At 44.6% G+C, this 15,708-nt stretch overlaps 1 protein-coding gene across 1 annotated transcript in view; it reads left to right on the forward strand.

Annotated features, from left to right (window-relative positions):
- Nucleotides 1-15,708, forward strand: part of SPG21 (SPG21 abhydrolase domain containing, maspardin) — a 57,014-nt gene that overhangs the window by 3,446 nt on the left and 37,860 nt on the right. The window contains exon 2 of the mRNA XM_089656664.1: nucleotides 11,403-11,493. Coding sequence (XP_089512790.1) covers nucleotides 11,431-11,493 — 63 coding nt within the window. The 5' untranslated portion in view covers nucleotides 11,403-11,430. The remainder of the gene's footprint in view (nucleotides 1-11,402; nucleotides 11,494-15,708) is intronic.

The following is a 15,708-nucleotide window of genomic DNA, read 5'->3' on the forward strand; positions in this document are numbered from 1 at the left end:
GTCACACACCTTGGCCTCAGATAATGGACCGAAAAACCTTTTGTACTCCAGATTACACCGTGTTCTAAATTATTACGCAAATTATATTTTTCTCATTTACCTAAATAATTGATGTAAATAACAGTCGGCATAATTCTCATGTTACAACTATTCAGAGTACAATTCACATTTTATTGAACAAACCTCCTAATGATAACAGGATTTTTGTTCCAAATTATTCCGCACAGTAAGTTTCCAAACACTTTATAGGTTGTAAAGAACTGAAAATTGTCATTTGTTGTGTTTGCAGCATATTTACTGAAATCAAAAGCTATTTCAATCAAACTTTTAACAACATTTTAACTTTTTAAACATTTGAACCGGTCACGTTACATTGTAACATAGGACCCCTTATCTGATAGCAGATCACAAGTCTTGCATCCATTGAACTTGTGAGTTTTTGGACAGTTTCTGCTTGAATTTGTTTGCAAGATGTCAGAATAGCCTCCCAGAGCTGCTGTTTGGATGTAAACTGCCTACCACCCTCATAGATCTTTTGCTTGAGGATGCTCCAAAGGTTCTCAATAGGATTGAGGTCAGGGGAGGATGCAGGCCACACCATGACTTTCTCTCCTTTTATCCCCATAACAGCCATTGATGCAGAGGTATTCTTTGCAGCATGAGATGGTGCATTGTCATGCATGAAGATGATTTTATTACGGAAAGCATAGTTCTTCCTTCTGTACCAGGGAAGAAAGTGGTCAGTCATAAACTCCACATACTTTGCATATGTCATCTTTACACCTTCAGGGACCCTAAAGGGGCCGACCAGCTCTGTTCCCATGATTCATGCCCAAAACATGACTCCACCACCGCCTTGCTGACGTCGCAGCCTTGTTGGAACAGGGTGGCCGTCCACCAACCATCCACTACTTTATCCATCTGGACCATCCAGGGTTGCACGGCACTCATCAGTGAACAGGACTGTTTGAAAATTAGTCTTCATGTATTTTTTTGCCCAATGCAGCCGTTTCTGCTTGTGAGCATTGGTTATTGGTGGCCGAATAGAAGGTTTATGCACAGTTGCAGGACTCTGGAGGACTCTACACCTTGATGTCCGTGGGACTCCAGAGGCACCAGCAGCTTCAAATATCTGTTTGCTGCTATGTAATGGGATTTTAGCAGCTGCTCTCTTGATCCGATGCATGGATCTGGCAGAAATCTTCCTCAATGTGCCTTTATCTGCACCAACCCGTCTGTGCTCTGAATCAGCCACAAATCTCTTCATAGTGCGATGATCACGCTTACGTTTTCGTGAAATATCGAATGTTTTCATCCCTCGTCCAAGGCATCGAACTATTTCACTATTTTCGGCAGCAGAGAGATCTTTTTTCTTCCCCATATTGCTTGAAAATGGTGCTCTGCCTAATAATGTGGAACACCCTCCTTTAGTAGTTTTTCCTTAAATTGTGCTCACCGGCCAATCTAATTATCACAGGTGTCCCAGATTGTTTTCAGTGATCAAAAGAGCCCTGACACACAATGCCATCCATGAGTTAAACTGAAAAACTAAATATTTCATCTTTGTGACACTTAAATAGAATTTGCATAATAATTTGGAACGTGGTGTAGTAGGCAGTCTGTGATGGATCTGCAGTGTGCCATGGACATCCAAGGCGGGAATGCCAGGGATTACGTACTCTGCACCCCAGTACCCTGATAGTGCCCATGGAGATGATTTATAATATTACTGGCTACAAAGTTTAGCCGGATCCGCAGTTTGGGGGAAAAACGTTTTTTTAGAACAAAATAAATCATTTAATATGTATGCTGACCGCCACCGGTTTGCGCAGGCTGACCGCCACCGGCTGCCATTGATTTGTACAGACTGACCGCCACCGACTGCCACTGGTTTGCGCAGGCTTACCGCCACCGGCTGCCACATTTGTGGAGCATCCCCATTAAACTCAATAGCTAAGTTAGACAGGCGGCACTGCCTGTCAAACTGCACCTTAAGTTAAAAATGTGGTTGCAGCATTTTTACAGCCCCCCTGTTGGGACAGTTTGGGGCAGTCTTAAAACTGTGGCTCAGCCACCTGTTTTTCCTAGGGATGCCCTGATATAGCAAAAAGACTTTTATCAGCATTGTGCCGATATAGGTGCCGATACATGCAAAGTCGCGTCTCATAGACGTTCATGCAAAAAACGCCCCCTAGTGACTTTAATGCAAAATCGCGTCTCGTAGATTTTCATGCAAAGTCGAGTCCACATTGACTGCAATGCAAAATTGCCAGCCACATTAATTAAAAAAAAAAAAAAATATATAAATATAAATATATATATATATATATATATATATATATATATATATAAAATTAAAAACTGCGTTTTGGTTTTCAGCAAAGTGCATCCTGAATTTTTGGTTTCAGCACCAGAATTTTCATTTCGGTGCACCACTAATTTTTACTGTTTGAAAGAGCACTAATGCAGGCCGTAGAAGATGCAAAATCAAATTGACAATTCATGTCGATAGTCAAATCAAATTAATTTGTTTTTCGCATCTTTAGTGTGCCAGCTGTGATGTGCGATTTTTGTGCTGCAGTCAAAAGTGCCTAATTCCACATGCTGGATTTCCTTTTTTTTTTTTTTTTTTTTTTGCAGAAAAATGAAACCAATGATGGCACAATCGTATGCGCCATTTTCATTTTTCGATCAACAGAACACTTGGTTTTTGACTCATCTATGGCCTACTTAAGGCCGCTTTCCATTTCCACTGCTTTCCACCGATCCGTTTTCTTATATATATCTATATCTCTCACAAGGGTTCAACAACTTATCAAGAAGCCATATATCTTCCTTGAATTCTGTGACCCATACTCACTATGCCCTGTGAGTAGGCACTGCTGTGCCACACATTTCACAGAGCCCGCCTTCTGAGAGGAGGAGTTTCAGGAGGCAGAGTGAGTACAGGAATTACTACTTTCAGGCTGCAAGGTACCATGGGATATGTAGTCCTTAGAAATGGAGGAGAAGCTGCAAAGCACGCAGGGAATGCAGCAAGTTGCAGAAAGAGACAGGCCAGCAGATAGGCAGCACCCACAACATGAAAGGAGATTTTGGATATTGGGTTGTCAGAAGTATTTGTGTTATTACAATGCTGATGTTATAAAATTAAAGTGTATGCTGTAACCAGAGATCTCCTTTTTCAACTGGTTTTAAAGTCAGAAAGTTTTTTTTAACCTTCATCCATTCTATGCATTAAGATGAAAAAAATCTTCTGGGTGCTGTCGCAAACGTGCGCCCCAGAGACTGATGCAGTCTGCCATTTTGTTAAGAGTAGCCATGTTATTCCCTCATTCTCCTTCCCCCTCCCTTCCTGAGAGGCACAGTGGTGTGTGTGTGTGTGTGTGTGTGTGTGTGTGTGTGTGTGTGTGTGTGTGTGTGTGTGTGTGTGCGCGCGCGCGCGCGCTGGTTATGGGTCACTGGCCGGCCAAGGGATCTCTAGCTAGGTGCCGAGCTGTCTGTGAAAGCTGTATCCTTTCTCACCTAGGAAGAGATAGGACCAGCTTTCCCAAAAGAGCTGGAGTCTCACTGGCCAAAGTACCTGTGTAATGTCACGCCTCGTGAAAAGATAACAGAGCCTTCCCAGGAGTTCAAGGCATTCCCAAGAAGCCCACACCAGATAACATTTTTAAGAAATCAATTTTTCCCCTATGTCTCATAGCTTGGAATATGAAAGACTTACATAAAAGCCAGACACCTCGTCAGATGGCCAATGCGCAGGCGAACAGCTTGATGGGTCACTCGCTTATCTCGGACCATCAGGGAAGCCGAAAGAACTTGTGAACCGTGCAATATATAATTTCATAATTCATATCTAAATAATCCCCAGGCTTGTCTGCATAATAATATACCCACGGGTGGACTGTCGCTTGTGCAGATGGGAAGTTATGGACCAGAATATGAATTATGAAAGATGTTGGCTCCAGTTTAGGGTTCCGCCTGACGATCCCTCCATAAACGGGATTGGTCTTTTACTTCAGAACCACCCCCTGCTGGGAAACTTTAAAGCAGGCTGTCAAGCCTAAGAGTAGTGAGTTGAAGACATCTCCCAATTTTAACATCAATATACCACATAGGGAGACCTGTACCTTTCGCTCTGAAACGTGATCTGCTTACATCCAAGGCTTAATGGCAAGTAACTTAACCCTTTAACGTCTCCCTGTTATCTCTTGGCTGTGCTGTTTTCTGTACGTATGTGTGTGTGTATTATGACCAAGTTATGCAGTCGATTATATCAACCATTATAGTGTTATAGCTGGACGCAGAGTTTCCTCTTTCTCTGATCAAAAAGGAGGTGGTGGCAGTGTGAAGGGGTAATTGCGTAATCAACCTGACCCAGTAACAATTGATTCAGGCTGCTGGCACATCAATCGGTATCCATTAGCTGGAAAATCGTTGTGCTGGGTGTGGCATTGTTATGCACGTCACATCGCGGTTGTAGATCGGTTAGCCCTTCGGTCACGAGTTTGGTGAGAAGGTCTGGGATCTGACGCCGCGATCGTGACTGGTGCTTCTCCTCCCTCAGCCCCCCCCCCCCCCATGCTGCTTACATTGAGTCTGATCTCAATCCAGCGGTGTGCATGAGAGCCTCGGCTCTCTCGGGTGTCTTTTCATTGGCTCACACTGCAGTGGGAGCCATGGGCTGCTGCTGCTGCTGCTGTCAGTCGCAAGTAGTGAGCCAATGAGGAGAGAGCGGGGGGCAGGGCCAAGTGGCGCTCTCTGTGTGAATAGACAATGGCCATTTACAGGAGTGTGGCTCAAGTGTCCTCATAGCAAGAGGCTTGTGAGTGGGGGGAGAAGCCAGGACTGCCTGCAGGGGACCTAAAAAGAGGAGGGTCAGGGCTGCTCTGTACAAAACCCTTGGGGACCCCAGGTCACCAGAACTAGTGTCCCCATTGGAAGATTTCCCCTCTATTTATTTTCTGGGATACAGAGCAGTTAAGTATGACGTGGTTTTTTTTTTTTTTTTGAGAATTTTTAGAATAACTACTTTGCTCATTTTGTGGCTTCTTGATAAGTTGTTGTGGCCATGTACTTTAGCATAACGTTGTAATTTGTCACTTCTGCATTTATCTTCCTGTTGTGACCGTAGTAGGCTGCCATCTGTTCTGATTCTTGCTGCACATATTCAGCTCTTACTAGATTTTTAATGAATGGCCTTCAATTAATATTCACAGACAAAGAGCCGAATGCGCATAACTAAAGTGTGTGTGTTGTGTGTTTTTTTTTTTTTTTTTTTTACAAGGTGAAAAACTTCACCTTGTTAACAAAAAGTCAGCAGCTTCAAATACTGTGGCTGCTGACTTTTTAAAAAAAACACACAATTACTTGTCCCAGGATCCAGCGATGACATCACCTGACCTGGCTTTTTGCTGGTTTTCGGGTCCAGGCGCCGACGTCTTAAAGTAGAACTATAGGCAAAACTTTTTTTTTTTCATTTTGGATAGAGTAAGGGAGGGTTATAACCCCTCGTGACACTGCGCGGCGTCAGACCCCAGCCCTTCTCACCAACTTGTGACTGAAGGACCAGCTGATCTCAGATCGTGCTGTCACTTGCGTAACAATGCCACTCTCAGCTGCACCCTGCACAAAGATTTTCCAGCTTGCTGGACCGCAATCTATGTGCCAGCAGCCTGAGAGCGATTATTACTGGGTCAGGTTAATTACGCAATTAACCCTTCACACTGCCACCACCACTTTTTTTTTTTTTTACAGAGAAAGAGGAAACTCACAAATCTTAGCAGTAACACTATGATATTAGAATAAGCGTCTGTATACACTGTCACCACAGACAGATGTATTCAGAGGATTTATACATACAGTAGCAATCTCCAGAGACAGGGATTCTTAGTTTGCATTAAGAGCTTTAGAAACAGTTCAACACTTTTCAGAAAATAGGATTTATTACTAAAAAGGTCAAAATGGTGCAATTAAAATATATTTACAGAAAAAATGTAACAAATATCTATATAGAGAGAGAGCGCAAAAAAACAGAGAAATAAAAGAAAGAAGTTTCAGAAGGTAGGATACTTGCAAAAGTCCTTGGTTTGAACAGAGTCCAATCGTCCAAACAAAAAGATTGCCTTTCTCCCAAAGATGGTTCCTGATGTTAAAAGGGAGATATCTTACTTTCTCCAGGCATGTCAGCCTTTTTTCTAGTATCTCAAAAGGGTGTCTCCTGAAAGCAAAGAGCCAATTGCATCATTTGGGGATGGGTGTTAGGCGGTGAGCAAGGTTATGACCAAATCCCTTACAAGTTCATACTACGGTCAATAACCTTCAATGGGTACATGTAGCATCCTAGCAACTGGAAGATTAATATTTAGAATCGTATTCCAAACATACAGATACCAAATTGTAGCATATCCTGCCACTCCGGATAAAAGATATTGCTTTCTACCCTCTTGTAGGCGCTACATAGGGATGTAAGGTGTCATGTGACTCATATTAAAATGACCTATCTGAATATATACTTCATATCAATGTGCCCAGTTCCTGCTGAAGTTTATGAATTTGTATGAAAAATTACTCGTGGGATGTACGGTTTATGGCACCCTCTGCTGTCATGCTTGCAGGTCGTGACCGACTGAGTTATGGTTTCACGACTGGCCAGAGGAAAGTGTTTGTCAAGCAGACATTCTGGAACCAGGCTAATTAGGGATTTACAGCCATGATATGCACTTTCGACCCCAGGTCGTTTACAGACCACATTCCATACAAAAGGGAGGGAGACGTAGGAAGACAAAATGGTAGATCTTTACAAAATGGTTGCCAGCGTCCATGTGTCTAAGTGCACAATTGCCACACCCCTGTTTTTTTGTTTTTTTTTTGCCATCTGTGACTCATTGGGGAGATTTCCCTTCACTTCCTGTCCCAAGCCAAACAGGAAGTGAGAGGAAATCCCTTCTAACTAAGGGAATTCCTTGGGGATCCCCAGGTCACCAGAACTAGTGTCCCATTTAAAGATTTCCCCTCTTTCTTTTTTGGGGACAACCTAAAATATGTGATTTTCTTCCCTCTCAATAATGGTGAACAGGACAAATAGAGAGGGTGAATCTCCCTAATAGGGGGCACAGACAGCAATAAAAGCTGACAGGGGTTCTCATCCCTCTTTACTCTGTGTAAAAAAAAAAAAAAAAGTTTTGCCTTTAACTGTGGGAAGCCAAATGTGACTCCTTGTGTCTCCACAACCAGCTGTGCATGCGCAAATCACACTGCACCCAGACCTCTGACATGTCCCAAAAGGCAGCAGCGGAAGGGGGGAGAGGAATTTCCACTCCATTCACCTTGGCGGCCGGAGCGGAATTGGAAGCGGGTACTTGTCAAAATCAGGTACCCATTGCCGCTCCCCTCCCAAAAGACACTCCAAACATGGCAGAGGAGGAAATGCAGAACTTCCCCTCTTGGGTGAACTTCTGCTTTAAGAAAGAGGTTTGCTTCATCAAACTTGACTCAAACATCATGCAGAGTTTTCCAGCTTTATTAAAGTGGTTGTGAAGGCTCAAGGTTTTTTTTATCTTTTATGCATTCTATGCATGAAGGTAAGAAACCTGTGTGCAGCATCACCCTCAGCCCCCCCCCAATGCTCACCTAAGCTCCCTCTTGATCCAGCTATCCCAGGACTTCCTCTTCTCATTGGCTGAGACGGATGCAGGAGCCATTGGCTTCCACTGCTGTCAGTCACAGCCAGTGAGGCAATGAGGAGAGAGAGGGGGTGGGGCTGAGCTGCGGGACACACAGAACTGTGGGTGCCTCTATAGCAAGCTGCTTACCGTGGGGGCAGCAGACAGGAGGTAGGGGCCAGGAGAATGTGTGGGGGACCCGAGAAAAGGAGGATCCAGGGTTGCTCTGTGCAAAACCACTACACACAGCAGGTAAGTATAACATGTTCTTTTTGTTTTATGTATTTTTTTTATGTACTGCTACAGGGCGGCAGGGGTGCGCAAAATCATATGTGTGTGTGTGTATATGTATGTATGATTTTGCATTTCTGGGTAGGGGGCGCGCACATACCTGCGCCACCATTCGCAGCTGTGGTTGTCAATCACCAGGTCCCAGCCGGTGATTACCCGCCAGCGCCCGGTGATTACCGAGCATCTCCGACAGGAAGGAGGACTGCTTTGTTTACTAACAGTCCTCCTTCCTGTTGGCTCAGGCACACTGCTCTGGATGGCTGTGTCATCCAGAGCAGTGTGCTTACAGTGAAGCACACAGACACCTCCCCCATAGTAAAATGCTCCCAGCACACAGTTAACCCTTTGATCGCCCCTCATGTTAACCCCTTCTTGCCCAGTGCCATTAGTACAGTGTCAGTGCTTTTTTTTTTTTTTTTTTCTTTTTTTTTAATAGCACTGATCACTGTATTGGTGTCACTGGGAATGTCAGTGACACCAAGTCAGTTCCCCCCCAGTGTGAGAATGCCCAAATAGTTTTTTTTTTTTATAGCTCAAAAAATAAAAGCCACAGGTGATCAAATACCACTGAAAGAAAGCTCAATTTGTGGGGAATAAAAGGACGTAAATTTTATTTGGGTGCAGCGTTGCATGACCGCACAATTGTCAGTTAAAATAACGCAGCACTGCAACACAAAAAATGGTCTGGTCATTAAGGGGGTAAATCCTCAGGAGGACAAGTGGGCAGGGGCATGAGGCCAGACGTATCGGCGAAGGACTCCAGAAATGGAGGATCAGGGCTGCTCTGTGCAAAACCGCTTCACCGAGCAGGTAACTATAACCTGTTTGTTATTAAAAAAAAAACAAAAAAAAAACCTACCTTTTTAATATCACTTTAAGCCCCCTTGCAGTGGGGCAGAGAAATAAGCTATAATACTTGCCTTATTATTTGCTCCAGCCAAGAATTTTCATACAATTCGTACCATAACTACTACTAAATGAAAAAAAAAAATTGCCTTTAATATCACTTTAAAGTGATTCTAAAGGTTCAGCTTTAAAAAAAATAAAAATAATATAACAAACCTGTTATACTTATCTGCTCTGCGCAGTGGTTTTGCACAGAGCAGACCCAATCCTCCTCAGGTCCCCCACCAGCACTCCTGGCCCCTCCTTCCTACCGAGTGCCCCCAGATCATACAGCTTTCTACGGGGGCACCCAAGCAGGTTCGCTCCTAAGTCACTGCCCTGCGTGTCCATTCACACATAGAGCTGTGGCTCGGCCTCGGCCCCTCTCACTTCTCATTGACTCACGGGCTGTGATTGACTATTGGCTCCCGCTGCTGTCTCAGCCAATGAGGAGAGAGCCAATGCTTTTGTGCACATCACTGGATCGTGATGGGACTCGGCTAAATATCGGGGGGGCTGAGGGGGGAGCTGCACACAAGTTTTTTTTTTGTTGTTCTTTTTTCAGCCTTTAGGCTACGTTCACACTTGATTTTATTTCTAACTCTTTCCAAACGCCCCTATAGCATTAGACAGGCCTTTGGGAAGCGTTAACGCTCCCCAAACGTCCTGTGTGCGGTTTTGAGGCATTTGATAGGCGTTTGCCAAGCGTTAAAACCGCACCACAAATGCCTATAATGAAGTTAAATTGTATTAACGCTCCGCAAACGCCTCGCAACCGCACCGCAAACGCCTGCCAGGCGTTTGAGGAGCAGCACCATAGACTTGAATGGGAGCCTTCAACTCCTCCTGACTCAACATGAGGCACCAGTTTTGACCTGACACTAACGCTTCAGTGTGAACAGCACTGTGTGCTGCCATGTGTAGAATTTTCATAGGCGTTTGAGAAGCGTTAAAAATGCTTCCCTGACGCCTGCTGACAAAGCTAGTGTGAACGTAGCCTAACTCCTGCCAATGCCCCTATAGCGTTTGACAGGCCTTAGACAGGCGTTCGGGAAGCGTTTTAACCACTTCCCGACCGGCTGTTGTATATAAACGGCCGGATGGTGGCACTGCAGGGTCGGGTGGCCGTGCCCGGCGATCCGGTGCCCGCTGTGTCCTCCAGACACAGTGAAACATCGATCGTCGGACGGGACCTCTGTGTGAGGTCCCGATCATGTGATCACTGATTGGCCAATCGGTGATCACATGCAGAGCAGTAAGCAAGATGTCACTTCTGACATCATTGCTTACTACGTGTGAAATCTGTGAATGATTTCAGAGGTCACATGATACAAGGCTATTCACAACAGCCTTGTACCATGTGACAAGCTGTGACCAATCACAGCTCACTCAGTACTTCTCTGAGTGCAAGAATGCAGACAGAGAGAAGGAGAAATTATTGCTTTTACATCCTATATGGGTGTAAAAGCAATCAGTGTAAAAAAAATAAAATAAAATCTTCACCCCCCCCAAAAGTAGTACAGTGTCACCATGGTGACACTGTACTGCTAGGGTGACAGTATGTAAAATAATATAAAAAAATAAATAAAAATGTAATAAAGAGTGTTTAAAAATTATAATTTTTGGTTATAAACTAATTTTGGCTTTTTTTTTTTTTTTTTACTAAAAAGATAACGGAATAAATTTTGGCCAAGATTTATGATGAAATATTTATTTGCAAAATTTTATAAGACACTTTTTTTCAAAATTTTTGGACATTTTCATTTACATAGCAAAAAAAATAAAAATCCCAGCGGTGAATAAATACCACCAAAATTAAAGTTTTATCTGTCTCAAAAAAAATGGTAAAAAATTCATATGGGTACAGTGTTGCATGACCGCGCAATTGTCATTCAAAGTGTGATAGCGCTGAAAATTGGCCTGGGCAGGAAGGGGGTGAAAGTGTCCGGACTGTAAGTGGTTAAAGCTCCCCAAGTGCCCTATGCGCGTTTTTGAGGCGTTTTATAGGTGTTTGCAAAGTGTTACAAATGCACCACAAACGCCTATAATGAAGTTTAATTGTATTAACGCTCCGCAAACGCCTGCCAGGCGTTTGAGAAGCGTTACCATTGACTTGAATGAGAAGCTTCAGCTCCTCCTGACTTGACATGAGGCATCAGTTTTGCCGCTAACGCTTCAGTGTGAACAGCACTGTGTGCTGCCATGTGCAGAATTTTCATAGGTGTTTGAGAAGCGTTAAAAACGCTTCCCAAATGCCTGTCTGACGCCTGCTGACAAAGCTAGTGTGAACAGAGCCTTGCACTTTAATCTTTCAGCACTTTATTCCTGATATATTTTGAAGTGAAGGTAAAAACCCCATTTACATAAATTTCAATGTAACGTCTTTTTATCAGTGATCTCTTCTATCACCAGTGAGCTGTGTTTTCCCTGCTCTTGTCATGTGCTCTGTTAGGCAGATAAGAGAGATGTAAGCAGGATATAGCAGAAAGGCGGCCTTTGTGTGATTGCAGTGTGTGCTTCTCCTGATACTGACTCATCACATGCTGCCTCTCCACCCCACAGATCTGTCGAGGTTTCTTTTCTCTCCACCATGGGAGCCATCAAAATCTCCCCGGACTACAACTGGTTTCGAAGCACGGTCCCGCTGAAGAGGGTATGTCATGTTTAAAGTGCCTCTTTTGCCTCTTTCTCTTTTTTTTTTTTTCCTTACTCCATAAGTTTAAACATAGATATATGCTACAATGAATTGATGAGATAGTTACTTTGTAATAACACATCTACATTTCTAGACCGCTTACAGCTATTATGCAGATTTTAATGTTGCTAAATTTATTTATGCATTTAAACTCATGAATTATACATTAAAGTGGATCTAGACGGCATCTGAGCACCACAAATCAAAAATCCTTCTTAATCTAACCACAGCTTACAAAGCCATCCACAACACTGCCCCCAGCTGCATCGCAAACCTCATCCACAGATATCGCCTTCCCATAATATCTTCCTCTCTAGGTTCCCTCATCACCTCCTCCAGGACTTCTCCAGAGCCTCTCTCATTCTCTGGAACTCCCTACCACAGCATGTCCGGTCAGCCCCCACCCTGTCTGACTTTAGGCGATCTTTGAAAACTCACTTCTTCAGGGAAGCCTACCCCACCTCCACCTAAGAACTGTACTTGAATCACCTCCACCTAAGAACTGTACTTGAATCACCTCCGCCTATGAACTGTACTTGAATCACCTCCGCCTATGAACTGTACTTGAATCACCTCCGCCTAAGAACTGTACTTGAATCACCTCCGCCTAAGAACTGTACTTGAATCACCTCCGCCTAAGAACTGTACTTGAATCACCTCCACCTAAGAACTGTACTTATCACCTCCGCCTAAGAACTGTACTTATCACCTCCGCCTAAGAACTGTACTTATCACCTCCGCCTAAGAACTGTACTTAAATCACCTCCACCTAAGAACTGTACTTATCACCTCCGCCTAAGAACTGTACTTATCACCTCCGCCTAAGAACTGTACTTATCACCTCCGCCTAAGAACTGTACTTATCACCTCCGCCTAAGAACTGTACTTATCACCTCCGCCTAAGAACTGTACTTATCACCTCCGCCTAAGAACTGTACTTGAATCACCTCCGCCTAAGAACTGTACTTGAATCACCTCCGCCTAAGAACTGTACTTGAATCACCTCCGCCTAAGAACTGTACTTGAATCACCTCCGCCTAAGAACTGTACTTGAATCACCTCCGCCTAAGAACTGTACTTGAATCACCTCCGCCTAAGAACTGTACTTGAATCACCTCCGCCTATGAACTGTACTTGAATCACCTCCGCCTATGAACTGTACTTGAATCACCTCCGCCTAAGAACTGTACTTGAATCACCTCCGCCTAAGAACTGTACTTGAATCGCCTCCACCAGATCATCCTCCGCAGTTATCGCCGCCATCCACAACACTGCCCCTAGCTACATCACCAACCTTATCCACAGATATCGCCCAAATCGCCCACTCCACCCCTCCCCATGATATCCTCCTCTCTAGCTCCCTCATCACCTCCTCCCACGCTCGCCTCCAGTACTTCTCCAGAGCCTCTCCCATCCTCTGGAACTCCCTACCACAGCATGTCCGGTCAGCCCCCACCCTGTCTGCCTTTAGGCGATCTTTGAAAACTCACTTCTTCAGGGAAGCCTACCCCACCTCCTCCTAAGAACTGTACTTGAATCACCTCCACCAGATCATCTCCCGCAGCTATCACCTTTTGTATCACCTCCCCCTTCCTTTAGATTGTAAGCTCCACGAGCCGGGCCCTCCTATTCCTTCTGTACTGAAATGTATTGTAATTGTATCATCTCCTTTATATTGTAAAGCGTTGGGCAAACTGTTGTCGCGATATAAATCCTGTATAATAATAATAGTAGGGCAGCACAGTGGGTAAATGGTTAGCACTTCCACCTGGCAGTACTCGGGTCGTTGGTTCGAATCCCAACCGTGGCACCACCTGCCTGGAGTTTGCATGTTCTCCCTGTGTGGGTTACTCAAGTTTCCTCCCACACTCCAAAGACATGCTGGTAGGTGAATTGGTTGCTGTCCAAATTGGCCCTTGTATATGAATGTGAGTTAGGGACCTTAGATTGTATGCTCCTTGAGGGTTAGGGACTGATGTGAATGTACAATATATAGGTAAATGCTGTGTAAATTGACGGCGCTATATAAGTACCATAAATAAATCATAATATTCAAAGTAAACGTCCCCATCCATCCACGTCTCCATGCTTTATTTTGAGGAGGAATCTCTTGAAAAACACCCCCTAGCATTTCTGGCCATGGCCATTTTGAATAAGGGCAGATGATTCATGTTACATTTACTTTCTGGTATCCATCTGTCCTTAGCTCAGGCATACAGGCAGGAGGGTGTGCTTAGCTTGGAAACCCCTCCTCCCTTCATGAAGACTCCTGGGATGTATGACATCATTTTGACTAGGCCTGGAAACCTGGAAGTAACTGAAGAAATGTAAAAAAAAGTTTAAAACAAGTCAGTCTAATATACCTTGCTAATTATTTACTAATGCTAGCAGTGTAAGGAATACAAATAGTCAGTGCTGATTGGGAGAGTGAAGTTCCACTTTACATATAGTTACATAGTTAGTCTGGCTGAAAAAAAGACAAAAGTCCATCCAGTTCAGCCATTAAAAAGAAAAAAAAAAGAAAAAAGTTATAATCCTACACCCACAGTTAATCCAGAGGAAGGCAAAAAAAACCCAGCAAAGCACGATCCAATTTGCTCCTGCAGGGGAAAAAATTCCATCCTGATCCCCCGAGAGGCAATCGGATATTCCCTGGATCAACTTTCCCTATAAATGTTATATCCAGTTATATTCTGTGTATCGTAGTAGGTAAGCTGCATGTATTTATTAGTGTTAAATTTTTAATTTGTATAGAGCAATTAATCTGAAGACAATAAATGTTTGCTTAAAGTGTTACTCCACCTCAGGGGCGGACTGACCATTTGGAAACTCAGGCACTGCCCAGGGGCCCCATGAGATTCCCTGGTACCTTTTTCATAGGCTTTTTTGAGTTTGGGCAAGGACACAGGGGCCCCATGATCCCCTATTGCCTGGGGGCCCCATGAGTTGTCAGTCCGCCCCTGCTCCACCTTTACAAAAAAAAAAAAAGAGGCGAACTTGCAACACCGTCCCCCATTGTATTGTCCGTGCCCACACAGCCCATCCAGGGGTCTGAAATCCCCGTTCCTCTCTGTGCAGTGCTTCCAGGATGGATCACAGCAATGCTCTGACAATGCTGACAAACCAGAATTGCTCTGGTCCATCCTACAAGCACTGCACAGAGAAGAGCGAGGGATCCCAAATTCCTGCACGGCCTGTGTGGGTACTAACAGTTCAGAATTCCCAAAGGTAAGTACAGCAAAGATTGGGGGGTGGGGAGGGTGAAGGGTGTTCACCTTCCATTTTTTTTTTTTTCCTGTAAAGGTGAGCGAACACTTTTTAAATATAAGTTGAGGAACACAATTCTCGTCTCCACCGCGGCACTTTGGTTCCTGTGTGCCGATTCTTTGTTCTCTCAGTCAGGGAGCACCCACTGACCACTCCATAGTAGTCCCCCTGCCCTTCTCCTCAGGACTACATGTCCCATAATTTCATACACCACCGTAGCCTCTGAACATGCCTAGCAGACAGTGTTGTAGCACGGGCTTGAATTTTGTCTTCTGGGAGCATACATGGAAGAGTGGCTCCATGGGACCCTGAAAGGCAACAGGTTCCCCTGAAAACAGCGACACTAGCGTAGAGAGGACCAGCACAATTAGGGCTCGTTCACACTTGACTGTTTTACCAACGCTTACCAAACGCCCCCTATAGCGTTTGGCAAGCGCTGGTCCGGCGTTTGCGGTGCGTTTTTTAACGCGCCGCAAATGCCGCATGCGCGGTTTAGTGGCGGTTGCTAGGCGTTTGCCGAGCGTTAAAAACGCCCCACAAATTCCTAGAATGAAGTTTGAATGGTGTTATCGCTCAGCAACGCCCCGCAACCGCGTCGCAACCGCATACGCCGGCCGGGCGTTTGCGGAGCGACACCATAGACTAGAATAGGAGGCTTCAACGCTTCCTGACTGGACCAGAGACGTCCGTTTTGCCGTGACGCTAACGCTCCCGTTAGAACAGCACCATGTGCTGCAATGTGCAGAATTGTCCAAGGAGTTTGGGAAGCGGTAAAAACGCTTCCCAAACGCCTCTCTGCCACCTGCACACAACGCTAGTGTGAACGTAGCCTTAGGGAGAAGGAACAACAGTTGCACAGTAAGAGGCAAAACCTAGCTTAGGTCTTGATTTCAGAAGTTGAAATTG

Source organism: Staurois parvus, unplaced genomic scaffold (genome assembly GCF_062004578.1).
Source record: "Staurois parvus isolate SC_StPar_1 unplaced genomic scaffold, SC_StPar_1.0 ptg000927l, whole genome shotgun sequence".
NCBI classification, from domain to species: Eukaryota; Metazoa; Chordata; class Amphibia; order Anura; family Ranidae; genus Staurois; species Staurois parvus.